Raw genomic sequence first — 18,522 nt, 5'->3', positions numbered from 1 at the left:
CAAAACCAGGTATATAAGGGTTCACTTGGTGTTTGATGCACACACCCTTTTTCCAATATGTTTTCAGTTCCTTTGCTCTGGAGGCAGGTTGTGGACGACTCTCTTTACATGGGCTGTCTGCAGCCTGTTTCCCCATTGGGGTGTGGAGCTGTAGAGTCACCCCTGAGCTTTACCAGGCTTGGGGTGACCTATGCTTCACTTCCCCCCTGTTGTAGTGCTCCCAAGTTGCGCACTTTTGGCCTGGCATAATAATGCACCTGGGGGGGCCTCCACGTGGCGATCCTGGATAAGTGCTAATTGCTGCGCAAACTACTCCCCCGCAGGGCAAAAATTTTGCGGTGAGTTAGTTGGCAAAACCCTGCATATCCTGGCATGCGAAAGCGAATGCAGATTTGCTTGAGAAGTGTCTCATGAATAAGCTAATTAGGCCTCATCTGCAAAACAAGGTTTATAAGGGTTCACTTGGTGTTTGATGCACACACCCTTTTTGCAATATGTATTTGAGTTTGACCCCCCTAAGATAGAGTGAGGGGCACAGGAAGCAGACAGAGGTCGACAGTCATTTCACACCTGTATCGTCCCGACGAAGCACAACTGATACAGGTGCGAAACGGCTCTCGTCCTCTGTGACATTTTGGACCGCCTTGCTACCCAAGCTGATGCCGTGAGATGATTTATATAATTTTTTTAAGACGTTGGAATACATTTTTGGACTTGGATGTGCGCTGCCATTTTGTCCTACTTCCCAAATAGTTTACCAGCATACATACCCTTTAATATCATATTATTATTATTATTATTATTATTATTAATATTATTATTATGTATTCAAAGTATTGTGAGTACACCTCTGACATTTTCGTAAATATTTTGTATCTTTTCATGGGACAATGCTGAAGATATGACACTTTTATACAATGTTTAAGTGAACCTCCAGACTAAAAATCTACTCAGCAGCACTGAAAAGGCTTGGTGTTTCTTTAAAGCGGAGCTGTATATTCGGAAAAAAAAAAAAACAGCACTTTCACTTACCTGGGACTTCCCCAAGCACCCAGCAGCCAGCCTGTCCCACGACGGTCGCGCACGATCCTCTGTTCTCCCGCCTCGGTGCAGTTTTGTTACCGTCGACTTGGCAACTGTGCCTGTGCGCCCTGGGCTACGCGTAGCTTTGTTCGTGTACCCGCCAGCTATAGCGTCTTGTGCTATTAGCGCAGGACACTATCGCGGGCTGGAACACAAACAACAGTTTCACAGCATCAGGACTTTGTTTTTCTTACCCAAGCCTTTTTTTTAGCTGCACAGAAGCTAAGCTCCACCCCAGCATTTTTCCCCTGATGCTGTGCAAAGCATGATGGGATTTCTGATGTTGTTCTCATTTGCTGTTTTGCCACAATTTTTTTTTTCTAATTTGAGATTTGAAGCCTAGCGCGTGCAGCTGGGAGGGGTGATCAGGACACAGGACAGTTGGAATTGTGTCTCATGCTCCCTTTCACCTCCTATTAACCAAAAAGGTGGCTGTCCCATGAAAAAGATGGCTGTCCCCATGAAATCACAAACATTTGCCTGTTCTTTTAAAACAGGGTGGGTAACTTTATATATCCTATTTTAATTAACATAACTAATGTAACTTAATGACAGTGTGTTTGTTTAGGCTGAAGTTTCTCTTTAAAGGCGCGTACACATGCCCTATTTTTACAAACGACGGGTCCGTCAGACCCTCCTGCAGGGCGGTGGTTCTGCCGACAGTTGCACGTGAGTACAAGCTGTCCGCAGACTGATAAGACGAGCCGAGCGGATCATTCAAAAACAGTCTTATCAGTCCGCCGACAGCCTGTACTCATGTGCTACTGTCGGCAGAACGGCAGCCCCGCGGGCGGGTCTGATGGGCCCGTCGTTTGTAAAAATACGGCGTGTGTACGCGCCTTAAGGAGTCAGTGTACAGCTTGTATGAAAACTCCCCAAAAAATAACAACGAAACTTCAATATGGGTGTAGAGTACCTAGATCAGTATATTCCTGTAACCATGGTTACAAATGCTCAACAATGCAACAGGGTAACTATCACCACATAATACAAAGAGTTTAATCAGTATTTCGTTTGGATTTCAGGAAAAAGTTTTTTATACTATAAAATAAAAAATAAATTCTGAACAATTGATACTCATAGGTCCTACGCAACAGGGACACAACAGTTCAGACATGCATAAAATGCACATTAAGTGCTAATGCAAATGTTTCTGTTTGTAATAATGCCGACTCTATGGGTCCCTATTGGTTTCGACCTTGCGCCACCCTCAGGGGTATCTGGAGGAGGAATGATTCTTCATTTTATTGTAATATACTTTTTCCTGCAATCCAAACTAAATACAGATTAGGCCCTTTGCTTCATGCAGTGATGGTCACCCTGTTGTATGGTTGAGCACTTAGGGGGGCATTCCCGCTAAATACCGAAGCGCCAGCGCTTTTTAAAGCGTTAGCGCAATTGTTACCCCATGGCAGTGATCTCACTGCTGCGACTGCCACTGATCGCGGGCGTTCCGTGATTAACGGCAAGCATGAAACGTGTTGCCTGCAGCATTTTGCCGCAATTCTCGAGTGATCGGGGTACAGTGCTTAAACAAGCACTGACTGCGATCGCCCTGCATTGCGGGAGAATGCAGTGATTTTACCACGCTAGTTGTGGTAAAATCACCTGCGCAAAACCTTTTTGCGCTATCGTTTTTAAGTGTCAGTGGGCCCTGAGGGCTTTACCTAGGGCGTTTTGTGTTGGTTTTTTTTTTAAGCGCCGGAAATTTTCAAAATCACCCTAAAAGTGCTTGTGTAACGATTCCTTATGAGAGTGTTTACATCTGAGCGGTTTGTTTCCGATCCGCTCAGCAAAGCCTCCGCCATTTTTAGGGTGATTTTGCTACAATGGAAGGTATAGGAAAAACACAAAACGCTCACAAAATCGCTTTGTGCGGCGATTGCATTTGCGCTTTTAAGAATAAATTGTATTTATTCTTTTCCGGGTTAAAGAGTTAATTTCCTGACTTGCGTCAGGAAGTGAAAAAACAAAGCGCTTAGAAAATCGCATTACAGAGAATCGAAGCACACAGGTAAGCGCTGGGAAAATCGCTGGCGTCAGATGTAAACAAAGCCTCAGTGGCTGCAGGAATATACTGATCCTCTACAACAGGGGTGTCCAAACTTTTAAGCCAGGGGCCATATTGCCTTTCTTGAGAGTGCTAGGGGGCTGAACTAGCAAGGTAAAACACAATTTTTGTTTATTGACGTTAGCTTAGGCACTTTGTGCCTTTTGTCAAAAAAAACAAAACATTTCCACGGGAAATAGCCCATATACTATGTGCAGTAAGCACAGGGGCAGCTGCTAATCTGTGGCTGTTACTGCTGCTGGCACAGTGGCAGCTATTGATACAGTGGTGGCTGATAACCTACAGGCGAGCAAAGGGGAAGGCAGAGTGGCACCACAAGGTCATCTACGGTCTGTGGGCCACCAGAAAAGGCTCAGTGGGCTGCATTTGGCCCCTAGGCCGGACTTGGGACATGCCTTCTCTACAGGATCCAGAGGCTTCCCTCTTCTAGGTAAGTATTTACTTTTTGGCCCAAGCTTCGGCTTGGGTACACGTTAAAGAGAATGCAGAGCACCAAAATTTTACCATTGTGGGGGTTCCGGAGGATGTCCCCCCAACACAATTGGCTGCCCTTCTTATTTTATTTTAGTTGTTTTTTAGCTTAATTTTATACTCCTTTGGGTGTCTCTTAGGGCCCGTTTCCACTTGAACCGCACGTGTCTGCGGATACGCTGCCGAATCTCAGCGGATTCGCATAGATTCGGATGGAAATGCCGGCCGAATCCCGAATGCAAGCGATTTGGCCAACTATGCCATTGAGATTTTTACACCCTTGCCCTGGGTGCAATTTAGAGTAGAAACTGCCCTGGTGGTGTTATTTGAACTGGTTTGATCATTAATTTGCATTCTATTCACACGCACATGGATATTTCTTGAGAATCGATTTGGTGAATGAGATTTATATTGGCAGCTTGAAATTGGCTAAGATAGCAGATATGGGGCTTGATTCACAAAGCGGTGCTAACTGTTAGCACGCCTGTGAAAACCCCCTTAGCACGTCTAAACAAGCTTTTCGCGCTCCAGGCGAAGTGCCCATTAAAGCCTATGGGACTTAGCGCGCACATAGGACTTTGTGCGTGCAAAGCTTTGCGCACAAAACTTTGTGCGCGATCTGATTGAGAAATCTGGTGCTAACCTACTTAGCACCCTGGTTAGCACGTCTAAAGACTTTAGACGGGCTAAGTAGGTTAGCACCGCTTTGTGAATCAAGCCCATGGTATTATCGGACCACTGCTCTGTAATAATAGAATTAAATGATGTGCTGCCAAGAGGCTCTCATTACTATTGGAGTTTCCCACCTAATCTTTATGGCGATGAGCTGTCTGAGGATAAATTCAGGGGATTTTGCCTTAGATAATCGATGTATTCATTGACGCCCATAAGAGACTGCCAGGGTATTTTCTAGGCTAAATTTCTCCCAGGGTGAGTGCGTAAAAATTGTTCAATTGGGATTCAAACTGACGCTACTGGAAACATTAAAGGCACCAGGACCCCTGAGGTAGTGTCTAACAGTGTTCAATACAACTCAGTGAGTTTTTTTCCTGAAAGGTGACCATGGCGGTGGTATCTTAAAGGGTATAGAGCAATTTATTGGTGGTCTGCAGAAGTGGACATATATTGGCTTCATGAGCTGGATATATCTCTTATATTGGACTTATGCAATATAGGAACTCATTTCCTTGTGGATGGGCGCTGGATTTATAGTATATTAATTTAAGGTGTTTTCCAAGCCAAGTCATAGCGCACTCCAGTGGTATTCCAAGAGACCGGGAGCTGCAGTGCTTTGAATTTTTTGTATTGTATATTGTTGAGAGAGGAGCACAAGCTGCCCGCGCATGCACAGAAGCCCATGCTCACAGCTGTGGTCAGTGAACTTTTTGAAGGGCTTGCTGCGCACTGGAGGAAAGTAGAAACTGAAGGGAGGTATCAGGTAAACTGCTAGTGGCTGGATGAAGCCCCAGGTAAGTGATGCTTCACTTTTGTCTTTCAGCTATGATGTCCTTTAACCTCCTTAGCAGTAACCCCGTGCTGGACACGGGGTAAGCCGCTGCGGAGGATTGCTCAGGCCCCGCTGGGCCGATTTGCATATTTTTTTTTATACACGCAGCTAGCACTTTGCCACTTTGCTCGTGTTACTTACGATCGCCACCGATCCACGCTGATTCGCCGCTACCCGCCGCGTTAGAGGGTGCCCCCCCCCCGAGACCCTGTGCGCTGCCTGGCCAACCAGTGCCAGGCAGCGCTGAGGGTGATTCGGGACACCCTCCCTCTGTCGGTGACGTCCTTGGGCCCATCGCCATGGCGACGGGGAAAGCCCTCATGGAAATCCCGTTCAGAACGGGATTTCCTGATGGGCTTTGTCGCCGGAGGCGATCGGAGAGGGTGGGGGGATGTCGCTGCTCTGCGGCTATCATGTAGCTAGCGCTAGGCTAGCTACATGATTTAAAAAAAAAAAAAAAAAAACCAGTGCTGCGCAGCCTCCCTGGCGAATTTAATTGATCGCCAGGGAGGTTAAAGAGGAACTCCAGTGAAAATAATGTAATTAAAAAAGGGCTTCATTTTTACAATAATTATGTATAAATGTTTTACTCAGTGTTTGCCCATTATAAAATATTTCCTCTCCCCGATTTGCAGTCTGACATTTACCACGTGGTGACATTTTTACTGCTGGCAGGTGACGTCACTGGAAGGAGATGCTGCATGTTTTTTTTGGCAGTTGGACCCAGCTGTAAACAGCTGTTATTTCCCACAGTGCAATGAGGTTCACAGACTGGAAACTGTCAGGACCATGGTGCTGACATCGCACTGTGGGAGGGTTTTCACCACAATATCAGCCATACAGAGCCCCTGATGATCCTTTTGTGAAAAGGAATAGATTTGTCATGGGAAAGGGGGTATCAGCTACTGATTGGGATGAAGTTCAATTCGTGGTCACGGTTTCTCTTTAAGCTGTGCTCATGGAGGTTTTGAACTTGTCACAGTCAAGCATTTGGCTTAAAAGACTGATAAATCATAAATAAGTATTTCAGTTAATGAAGTGCCTTACCGATTATTTGAACATCATTCTTACACTATTATGGAGTCCTACCAACACATATATAGGTGTCAAGAGGAACATGAGATGCCTGCAACAGGAATGCCTGTCATGCATAAGGGGTTACATGCTCTAATGGTGTTGAGAAATATTGTGGTAGACCACCAGTTGCTGGACGGATAAGTGGTGCTCCTCAGCCACCTGAATCAGCCCTTTATTATTATTATTATTATTTATTGTATTTATAAAGCGCCAACATATTACGCAGCGCTGGACATTAGTTTAGGTTACAGACAATATTTAGGGGTGACATACAGCAATATGACAATACCTGAATACAAGAAAACCAGATCATGCAGCACAGTATGAGTACAAGGTAATGCTTAGTCAGTCACTGGAGGGTAGCATGGAGATTAGGCAAGTTAGGTTCACTCATATGCATAGCATGGGTTCACAGTAATGGAGGTGCATGATCAGGTAGGACACAAAAGGAGGAGGACCCTGCCCAAAGGCTTCAAATCGAGAGGGAGAGGTAGGGAGTAGACATGAAAGGTAATTAGCAACGGACGCAAAATTAAAAAAAATGCACCTTTATTTCCCAAATAAAATATTGTCATCATACGTTTGTCAGGCTAATTTTACGATTACAGTCACATAAACTGTAACAGGAAGTATAAAAATCAAAAGCTAAGACCTCCTACGAAAAATAAAGGGGAGGAGTCTTACTATATCATATGCCCAACCCGAAGTTCAATAGCGAGATTTCTCAATACATTGTTACAAGAAGTGAAAAATCAGGACAACTATTTAAAAATAATTAATGTATTATAAATACATGAATATATTGTAACAAATTATTATTATTATTATTATTATTATTTATTGTATTTATAAAGCGCCAACATACTACGCAGCGCTGGACATTAGTTTAGGTTACAGACAATATTTAGGGGTGACATACAGCAATATGACAATACCTGAATACAAGAAAAACCAGATCACACAGCACAGTATGAGTACACGGTAATGCTTAGTCAGTCACTGGATGGAGCATGGAGATTAGGCAAGTTAGGTTCACTCAGATGCATAGCATGGGTGCTCAGAAATGGAGGCGCAAGATCAGGTAGGACACAAAAGGAGAAGGACCCTGCCCAAAGGCTTACAATCTAGAGGGAGAGGTACGGACACGAGAGGTAGGGAACCAGAGTTCAGCTGTGGGTTTAGAGCAATTGTGTGAGGTGGTAGGCCAGAGTGAAAAGATGAGTTTTGAGGGCCTTCTTGAAGGTTTTGAAGGAGGGGGCTGCCCTAATGGGTGGAGGTACGGAGTTCCGTAGTGTTGGAACAGCTCTTGAGAAGTCCTGGAGGTGTGCATGGGACTGGGTGATGCGGGGGACGGTCAGGCGAAGTTCATTGGAGAAGCGGAGTGAGCGGCTTGGTGTGTATCTCTGAGTAAGATCAGAAATGTAGGTTGGACAGGATTTGTGGACAGATTTGTAGGTCAGACACAGTATCTTGAATCTGATTCTGGACTGGATAGGAAGCCAGTGGAGGGATTCACGGAGGGGAGCCCTTCACTTGGGTTCATACTAACCCAAAATCTGACCATTTTCCACAATTGCAGACCAACAGATAATGATAAATGATCATGTTGATGGTTCCTATGTGGCCTATGTAATCCATACAGACATGTCCATTTTAACGTATCCGTTGTCTCCATAATAGCTGTGGAACATGGAGTCTCATCCTACACAACTTCTTCATGCCCACTATGGTCTCCCTTGCCATCCAACAGATATGAAAACAGAAGTGGATGGACACAGAACATCGTACATCAGAACTGCCATGTCCATCCATGTTGAAGCTGTAGTGTAGTGTTGACCTGGCTGTACTCATTATATATAATCTGTAAATTGCCGTATAGTCACCTCTGTATTAATTTGGAATCTACAGTACAGACTCAGGAGAATGCCTTGTCTCTTCATCACGGTTTGCCATTTAGTTTAATGCAGTAATGATTAATTTTTTGCTGCTGCTACAATCAGCAGATGAGGGAAATGAGAACCGAGATGTTCTCTAGGTACAAAAAATGTGCTGTAGAAGTAGGTACAACTATCACAATTTTTAAAATACTGTATTATATCTTTTGATGGGACAACACTGAAGACATCCATTTTGATACAATGTAAAGTAGTCAGTGCACAGATTGTATAACATTGTAACCATTAATGTCTAAACCACGAGCAACAAAAGTGAACACTTAGATTGATACAATGTAAAGTAGTTAGGGCTCATTTCCACCTGCAGCGCAGGAGCCATGTGACTTTGCGTTTCATCACGTGATTCCCCGAGGCGGCGCTTGCAATTCCATTCATTATAATGAATGGGATCGCAGGCGTAGTCGTCCCAAAATGCAGGAAACATGCGCTATGATTCAGTGGTGAATCGCAGCAGATGTATGGAAACATCAGAGGGTGCAGTCCATGAACTCTCTGATGTCCCCGCGATTGCGTGTCCACAAGTGCGGCTAAAAGTGCACATTTAGAAATGAGCTTGTATAAGGACCCATTTCCATTATATGCAAATGTGTGTGTATTAGACACGAATTTGCATAGTAATGTATTTCAATGGGCCTGTTTCCACTGTATCCAGAAACTGTGTGAAGAAAAATGGGGACAGCAGTGCTACAATTTTTAGGCTATTCAGTCGCACCAGTCGGCTCTTCTGTGCATGCACAGAGAGGCCACGCATGTGCAGAAGAGCCGACTGGCGCGACTGCGCCTGGTTACAGGGTCCGATAGCAGGAATACGGAGGACAGCAAGGGATGCATCGCTGCTCATGGGGCTGGAGGCAGCCCAGGGTAAGTATAACATTTTTTATTAAACTATCTCTGGTAGTCTTTAACCCCCCTGGCGGTATTATTATTTCTGGATTTTACGGTCTTTTAAAAAGGTTTCAGACCCTAAAATCAGGAAAAAATCATGCCGTCAGAATGCCTGCAGTAGCCCCTGTTCTCCCTTACCTCCCTGGCTCCAGCACTGCAATTTTACCTCCGTCCTCCAGGTGGCGCTGTAAATCTGTAGTGAGATCGATGACGGCGATCTCACCAGAGGGATTCAGAGCCGTGGAGGACAGGAAGGAGAACAGTTTCCGACGTCTGGATCCCCTGGGAGGTGAGTAAAAACGCCTGCGGCGCTCTATACTCTGCATAGAGCCTCCAACGACTAGCCTTAGCGTAACTCGCAATTACCGCCAAGGAGGTTAATGGCTGTGTGTTGAGCTATTTTGATGGGACAGCAAATTTACTCTGTTATACAATCTGTACTTTGACTACTTTACATTGTATCAAAGTGTCCTATCTTCAGTTTTGTCCCATGAAAAGATATAACATATTTACAAAAATGTTGACTTATAATATACTTAATAACATAACAAATAAAATTGCTTATCTTTTTACACTATTCACCTGTAGTTTAATTAGTCAGTGTTTGCCCATTGTAAAATCTTTTCTCTCCCTTATTTACCTTCTGAAATGTAACACTGGTGGTGACATCCTTCCAGGTGATCTGTACGGAATGTTCCTTTCCTGAGAGTTCTATGCACAGAGGGAGATACTGCTTGCTTGGCAGTTGGAAACAGCTGTTATTTCCCACAATGCAACAAGGTTCACAGACAGAAAACTGTCAGGACCAGGGTCATGACATCACTCTGTGGGAGGGGTTTCACCAAAATATCAGCCATAAAGAACCCCCAATGATCTATTCAAGAAAAAGTAAAGATTTCTCATGGGAAAGGGAGGTATCGGCTACTGATTAGGATGACGTTCCAATTTAAGTCACAATGGCAGAGCTCCCAACTGTCCCTCCCTCTTTGGAAGCCCAGTCCCTCTGACCCTCTTTCTTCCTAATTTGTCCCTCTTTCAGGACTCATGTACAGATCCATGTTAATATATATATTTTTTTCTATTGAAAATGTGTTTGTTTAACCACTTTTTCCACCACTACAGTATATCTACGTCCTCTGTGACTTCATCTAAGCCACGAAAACATACTGTAGATATACCTCTTGTACCTGAAGCACAGCTGTGCACGATTGGGCTTGCTCCTGTGCAAACTTCCAGCACTATCTCCTGCAGCACTAATTGGTGAAAGGAACTTTATGTTCCCTGAGCCAATAAGATTCATTTTTACCAGTAAAATTACTTTTATTTTCTCAGTTCATAGTGAAAAATGCACACTGCAGCATTATTTCAGAATCAAATATCTTCACCATAAATTGTGACAGGAACATAATTTATGTTTAGAAATAGCCAAACAAAATTTGTGTTTTTATCTACAATAGCGCTTTTTAATTTCAAACTGTAATTGGTAAAACTGAGAAATAATGTGTTTTTTTTCTGGGTTTTCCCCCTCTTTTTCCCATTAAAATGCATGGAAAACAAAATAGTTTGAGGGAAAAAATGCCATACATTGAAAGCCTAGTTAGTCTTGAAAAAAACATTACATATTTCATTTAGGTGTCATAAGTAGGGATAAAGTTATTGCTGATTATATAAGAGCATAGCTAAAACGGCAAAACTGCTCTGGTCCATAAGTGTGAAACAAGGTCTCGATGCAAAGTGGTTAATTGAGTCTAAACTTCATTACCATCCATTAAATTGATATATTTCTTATTTTTAATTGTTAATGTGAAGGAAGAATAAGCCAGGATAGAAAGAACCAGTGTGGTTTGAATTATAAAATAAAACATTTTTTACTATGAAATCTTTATGGTAAGCATGCATAGGGGTGGTTGGGGGCATCATTAGGGATGGGGCATGGGGCGTGGCTTATGTGTCCCTCTTTCTCATCTCAGAAAGTTGGGAGCCATGCACAATGGGCAGAAATGGTAGCACAAGCCTACAGTGACTTATAACGATGCACTGCATGCAGTGACTGGCTGCATGGATTCACCTTGCTCTGGATGTTATTGAAGCTGAGGGTTCCAGCAGGTCCAGCTTTATTTTATAAGTTGGCAAACAATCTTGAGCAATGTAATGAAGACATACAGGCACCTAGCAACAGTTACAACATGGGATAGTGTGCATTGTCCTGCTGCTGAGTGTATGAGAGCGCTGGCTGTGCCCAGCTTCTCCTGAGCTCAGCAGGCCGCCCCTCCCTCGGGCACAGTCTATAGTCATCTCTCTCTGCTCTCTCTCTGCACATTGATCTGTTCGGCTCATGAGGAGAGGCAGCTGCTGGTCAATGATTGCAGGATCCCATCTTATGCTTCATGGTAGACTGAACCATCCGTGGCATCTTTCTGGGCCCCTCCCTTTGTGAATTACACCTGAAACTTGTCATTGTAGAGAAAGAACAAATTCATCACTGCGCTTTATAGCCCAGTTATTTCCAACACTGTCCTACGTCAACCATGCAGGAAGCCGAGAACATCTACGAGTCTTCGATGCCCCAGTCCTGGGTGGAAAAGCAGAAGGTCCCCTCAGTCCCCAGCAGCCCTGACAGCATGGATCTGAGCTCGGAGAACCCTCTAAATAAACCTGATCTGAGCCTCATCATCGAAGGAAATCAAATTCACTACAGCGAGTCCTCATCGCCCAGGTCCACCACTCCGACATCTCCCTATCCGGCAAGATCACCCTTCTCGCCCACATCTCCCAGAGAGTTTGTGGCACCACAAGGTCTGCATACCCGCGTTCTGGGCCCTACTGAGCAAACCAACTACAATGGAGATGAGGTGGACCAAGGAGTGCCAGAGGCTGACATCTCCCTTTATGTTAGGGTGAGTAAAACTCTGTTCACATGAACTTTACTCTACTCAAGACTTTTGGTGGTCATATATGGAGCAATCTAAATGAGCAATTGATCTTAAAGGACCACTATTGTGAAAACATTGTAACATTTAAAATGCATATGTAAAAAAATGTACATTTCTCCCAGAGTAAAATGCACTTTAAATTACTTTTAACAGCTTCTGTGTGCAAGCTAAACTATTAGAATTAGAAAGCTGTTCATTCAGCAAAATAGCAGTTACAGATCTAACAGCATATACAGTAACATTATAATGCAAGATGAGTGCTTCCAGTATATGGTCACCAACTGGCCACTATGAAGGAGGAATCTAAGACCATAGGGGATGTATGGTCAGTGCCAAGAGAAGCTCTTCACAGGACTGGCCAAAGGGAAGAGAATTCTTCACCAAGCACTTGTGTGTATTAAGCCTTTAGGTGCCTAGCAGTGAATTATAATACTCATCATTCTGCATGATCCAATGAGATTTCTATTGAGTTTCTTGGAATTGTTACTTCTAACAGTTGTTGTCTCCAATTATAATCTGAATATAGCCCCTAATTGGCATAGACACCCTGGATCCTTTAAGTGTGGTTATACCACATGTAAATATTGTAAAGTACACGTGGTAATGATCTGAAAAACCTGATTGAAAATCTGATCTGTTGGAACACCTAATCATAGAAAGGACCTTCCTTGGAGGCGTATTTCACTTTAAGGGAACCTGAAGTGAGGTTAGAGGTCTGATACATACCTATGTAGAGGAAAGCCTCTGGATACCATAGAGCCAGTAGCGTAGCTTAGGAGCTCTGGGCCTCAGTGCGAAGTTTACATTGGGCCCCCTCAAGCGCTCTGTACAGAGCAATCGTTATGGAGTGCCAAAACCTGCCAAGAACAGTTGCAGTGTCAGAGATCTGTAAGCAGGGGGAGGGGACAGCTGCAGTGTCAGAGAGGTGTAAGCTGGGGTGGGGACAGCTGCAATGTCAGAGAGGTGTAGGCTGGGGGTGGGGACAGCTGCAGTGTCAGATAGGTGTAGGCTGAGGTGGGGACAGCTGCAGTGTCAGAGAGGTGTAAGCAGGGGAGGGGACAGCTGCAGTGTCAGAGAGGTGTAGGCTGGGGAGGGGACAGCTGCAGTGTCAGAGAGGTGTAAGCTGGGGAGGGGACAGCTGCAGTGTCAGAGAGGTGTAGGCTGGGGAGGGGACAGCTGTAGTGTCAGAGAGGTGTAGGCTGGGGAGGGGACAGCTGCAATGTCAGAGAGGTGTAGGCTGGGGAGGGGACAGCTGCAGTGTCAGAGAGGTGTAAGCTGGGGTGGGGACAGCTGCAATGTCAGAGAGGTGTAGGCTGGGGGTGGGGACAGCTGCAGTGTCAGATAGGTGTAGGCTGAGGTGGGGACAGCTGCAGTGTCAGAGAGGTGTAAGCAGGGGAGGGGACAGCTGCAGTGTCAGAGAGGTGTAGGCTGGGGAGGGGACAGCTGCAGTGTCAGAGAGGTGTAAGCTGGGGAGGGGACAGCTGCAATGTCAGAGAGGTGTAAGCTGGGGAGGGGACAGCTGCAATGTCAGAGAGGTGTAGGCTGGGGAGGGGACAGCTGCAGTGTCAGAGAGGTGTAAGCTGGGGAGGGGACAGCTGTAGTGCCAGAGAGGTGTAAGCTGGGGAGGGGACAGCCGCAGTGTCAGAGAGGTGTAAGCTGGGGAGGGGACAGCTGCAATGTCAGAGAGATGTAGGCTGGGGAGAGGACAGCTGCAGTGTCAGAGAGGTGTAAGCTGGGGAGGGGACAGCTGTAGTGTCAGAGAGGTGTAAGCTGGGGAGGGGACAGCTGCAGTGTCAGAGAGGTGTGGGCTGGGGGTGGGGACAGCTGCAGTGTCAGATAGGTGTAGGCTGAGGAGGGGACAGCTGCAGTGTCAGAGAGGTGTAAGCAGGGGAGGGGACAGCTGCAGTGTCAGAGAGGTGTAGGATGGGGAGGGGACAGCTGCAGTGTCAGATAGGTGTAGGCTGAGGAGGGGACAGCTGCAGTGTCAGAGAGGTGTAAGCAGGGGAGGGGACAGCTGCAGTGTCAGAGAGGTGTAGGCTGGGGAGGGGACAGCTGCAGTGTCAGAGAGGTGTGGGCTGAGGAGGGGACAGCTGCAGTGTCAGAGAGGTGTAGGCTGAGGAGGGGACAACTGCAGTATCAGAGAGGTGTAAGCTGGGGAGGGAACAGCTGCAGTGTCAGAGAGGTGTAAGCTGGGGAGGGGACAGCTGCAGTGTCAGAGAGGTGTAGGCTGGGGAGGGGACAGCTGTAGTGTCAGAGAGGTGTAAGCAGGGGAGGGGACAGCTGCAGTGTTAGAGAGGTGTAAGCAGGGGAAGGGACAGCTGTAGTGTCAGAGAGGTGTAGGCTGGGGAGGAGACAGCTGCAGTGTCAGAGTTGTGTATGCTGGAGAGGAGGACAAGTCTATTAATGGTAAAAACCACCAAAGCACATATAGAGGTGATCATTACCAGCATAGCTCCAATAAAGACTTGCACATGCTCAGTACAGATTCCCCCATCACCTTTGGAAGCATTCAGGGACGCAAAATACTTCTGAAGACTACCCAACCCAAGGAGTACCAAAGACCCAGCAGGTCCCAGAACTTTCATGGGGAATGGTGTTGGGACAGCAGAGCCAGGACAAGGTCCTCCAGCACCCAAGGCTGAGACACCAAAGTGTGCCCCACCATCCCTCCCACTCCAGCCGTCACACACTGATTGCTATTAGACTATGAGGTGGCCCAGGGCCCCCAACACCTTAACCTCTAGTTATCTGGCTTGCAGTCACTGCCATGTATCCCCTTTTCTTATTTCTCTCTGCTTCAAACACAATAGGGGAATGGTAGCTGAGTGACTTGTGCGCCCCTCCTACCCTGCGCCCTGAGGCTGGAGCCTCTCTTGTCTCTCCCTCGGCCCAGCCCTGTGGGACAGAAAGGACTGGGAAGGGTCTATGGTACTGCACACGCATGAGTCCTGGCTTGTAGCTTACACGTGCATAGTACACATGCACCTATCTTCGGTAACATTCAGGGGTATAAAGTACTTCTGAAGACTTCCCAAGGAGTACCAAAGACACAGCAAGTCGCAGAACTTCAACAGGGAATGGTGTTGGGATGGGCCGAGGACTGGGAAGGGTCTATTCTATTACGTTCACAATGGCGTGTGCCGTTACAGGTGTAGGGAGCACCAATACCTACCTACGGGTGCTGTTCCCCTGGCCCCCGGCCCATACACAATGTCCATCTTCTTCTCCTGACCGACAGCTTCTGACTGCATTTTTAATTACCAGCTCTGTACTCGCATCCAGGGACTACATCTCCCAGCATGCTTCTCAGCATGCACGCATGACCCCGCCAAGAAGTTCAAATGCTGGCAGAAGCTGATGGTCAGGTGAAGAAGGTGGTGCATGTTGTTGTACGGGCCGGGGGCCAGAGGAGCAGCACCCATAGGTAAGTAATGGTGCTTCCCCCCAACAGCATACACCATTGATTCTCTTTTTTTTTTTTTAAATCCAATGCTCAGTTAGCTTTAAATATAAGCATGAATGAACACACTTCCAAGCATTCCTACATGCGTACTTTGCCCTTATGGTGTGAGTTCAGGAAATTCTTCTGAGTTAGTTATCAGATGCTTGTTTACATTTAATAGGATTATACATACACTCAGGCCCCTTTCACACGAGCAGCTGACAGGCGGTGCAGTCACCACCTGTCAGCTGCTCACCTGCACTGGCCGGGCACTTGTTAGTGCTCAGTACTGGCCCCCCCTCCCCCCGAGCCACGCTCAGACTCGACAAGTCACGGTCCTCTGCTGCCTTGTTACGCCACTGTGCATCAGTGCTTGACACGCGTGGTGTCACTACCGCCACAATTAAATTGTATCTACATTGCACTCTCGGGCGGCAACTGGGAGACTGAGCTGCTTGGCAAGTGTGCAGTTCAGCCTCCGGTCTGAAAGAGGCCTCAGAAATTTTGTGCATGCGTTATGACCTATGGTGTGATGTTGAGAAGTTGCAATTCAGCGCTGATCAGCAACACTAGTTCTAATTCACCCGAAGGGAAAACGCCAGTGCTGAACAATTAAAAGCTCCCAGAATTGTTACAATGTAACGCTCTGGAACACTTTGTCTAATGTGGAAGGTAACATGAAAGTCAAATAGACTTTCACGTTACCCTGCTTACCGCCTCCTAGGAGCGATCCATCAAAACGCTCGGATCGGCTCATAGTGTAAAAGAAGAGCCCTAATGGAAGATCATTTATTTTACTAGCCTACCTTTCCTGCACAGGTTAGCTCTCACTCTCTCTCTCTTTCCTCCTTTATCATTTTACTGTTTCTCTTGCTCTCTCTCTCCTCCTCCACTTTTAAGCTGTCTCTATTCCCACTTTGCTCTCTCAGCTGTCTCATTCCCATTTGTTCTCATTGCTCCTTCCCTTATTCTTGTAATAGTCCACCGGTTCTTCACACAACAGCCACTCCTGAGCGCATTGTTTCCCTCCTAACCCCTCCCCCGGAAGCTGCTTCATCATGAGCTGCATCGTCATCTCTCCTCCCATCCCCATAGCAACAGACGCATTGTTCTGGTCTGTACAGTACTCAGTACCCAAACTGTCGCTTGAGCAGGGGCATCACTAGAAATCACTGGGCCTCCCTGCAAAAATTTGGATGGGCCCCCCTCGCTTTCTGCACAGGTAAACTGAGAACCAATGTTATTCAACTGGCTAGTGCACACTTTTTTTTCCCATGCAGATAAAAACAGACAGCAGTGAAGCACTGCACACATTTCTCTATCAATTACATTAGCTTATGTGTTAAAGCGTGCATGTTTTCACACATACAGACACACATGGTGTAAAGAGAAAACGCATACAGAAAACCGACAGATGAGTGTGCTCCCAGCCTCAGCTTATTATTGGGAAGGGGTGGAGAGGCAGGGGGCAGGGCATTGTACAGAAGACCCTGCTGCAAACTGAATAGGGACTGTCTACAAATCTACTGAGCAGATGCAGTCTTTAGAACAATTGTGCCCTTAGTTGTCAGTCTCTCAGGACAAGGAAAAAGAAAATGATCCCCCCATGGGGCCCCCTGCAGCTTCTGCGCCCCCCTCAGCTGCATACTTTGCAGGGTCTATTGTTACGCCCCTGCGCTTGAGGGATAGAGTCCCGATCCCTTCAGGCAACAACCATTTTGTGTTTGGGTATGTACCTTTGAGTTGAGTGAACTGAAGACAGTTCATTGTGAAATGTGTACATCTCTAGGGGGTCTGATGAAACTTGCAGTGGTGCAGAATACCCACTTTACCGGGATCTTTCTCACAGTATATGTAATATGAGGCATTTGATGCAAACATGCTGCTTAATTAACTATGTTGATGGTTACGCTGAGTTCACAGTGGAAGCTGTGTTGCTTTCCCTGTAAAAACAGAAACACAATGGAAGTGAAACGTCACATCGCACATTATGCAAGCGAGGAGTTACATACATTGAAGCATACAGTCAATTAAATGCTAAGGATGTGTGTTATGAGGTAATGCACTGCATGCACTGCATTGGGATATTGGGGATACGTTGCATAGACGTACTATTGCAGTGTGATTCTGCGCCCCACTGCAAACTTAGCTTTATATACGCACATTTTTAATTCAAGGTATAGATTGTATTTTTTTTTGACACTTGACTCTGTTGTGGGTTGTGACTTTGATTAGGCTTGATTTTCCTTACTATTTTTTTATATATTACCTATTAAATCCCATTTGTAGGGTACCCCTGAGCTGGATTGACCATAAGGCAGTGTAGGCATGTGGCTACAGGCGCCTGATGATGGAAAGGCAGCTCACTACTCTCCCTGAGTGCCTCTCTCTCTCCTTCCCTATGCAGAGTCCTGATGAGACTGTAAATGAGGGGTTACAATACTCACCCTGCTCTCGGCATTCCAATGGCGGGATCTCCCTTCACTCAGGGACACCTCTAGATAATTAATACTGAGGTTCCTCTAGCTACCTAATACTTGGGGGCATCTCTAGCTACATAATATTGAAGGTACCTCTACCTAATACTAAGGGGCACCTGCAGCTACCTATAATGGGCAAGGGAAGTAAGGGAGAAGTGACAGCTGGGACAGCCAGCACACTTACAGTGCAGTTCGGCAGGTGTTTGTAGGTTCATGGAGGATGAAGTTTAGGGTTCCAGGACATCTGTGCCTATAGGCTCCTGTGAGGTAAATCCGGGCTTACCCCTAGACCCAAGGCCGGATTTATACTTTGTGTGCCCCTAGTCCAAATATGTTGTGGGTCCCCTTCCATGTACAGAAACCCCTCCCATTCCATGTGCAGCCCCCTCTTCCATGTGTATACTCCATGTGCAGCAGCCCCCTCTATTATGTGTATTATCCATGTACAGCAACCCCTCTCCCACTCCTTGTGCAGCCTCCTCTTCCATGTGTATCATCCATGTGCAGCAGCCCCCTCCCAATCCATGTGCAGCCTCCTCTTCCATGTGTATCATCCATGTGCAGCAGCCCCCTCCCAATCCATGTGCAGCCTCCTCTTCCATGTGTATCATCCATGTA

At 46.1% G+C, this 18,522-nt stretch overlaps 1 protein-coding gene across 2 annotated transcripts in view; it reads left to right on the top strand.

Moving 5' to 3' along the window:
- Positions 1-11,463: 11,463 nt before the first annotated feature.
- Positions 11,464-18,522, top strand: part of CLIC5 (chloride intracellular channel 5) — a 374,361-nt gene continuing 367,302 nt past the window's right edge. Inside the window, exon 1 of one of the 2 annotated variants that reach the window (XM_068280167.1) lies at positions 11,464-11,946. In XM_068280167.1, the coding sequence (XP_068136268.1) occupies positions 11,578-11,946 (369 nt within the window). In that variant the 5' untranslated portion in view covers positions 11,464-11,577. The remainder of the gene's footprint in view (positions 11,947-18,522) is intronic. The other variant, XM_068280168.1, reaches the window with a different exon arrangement.

The sequence above is a fragment of the Hyperolius riggenbachi genome, chromosome 4 (assembly GCF_040937935.1).
Source record: "Hyperolius riggenbachi isolate aHypRig1 chromosome 4, aHypRig1.pri, whole genome shotgun sequence".
NCBI lineage: Eukaryota > Metazoa > Chordata > Amphibia > Anura > Hyperoliidae > Hyperolius > Hyperolius riggenbachi.
This window is presented reverse-complemented; position numbering and strand designations above follow the sequence as displayed.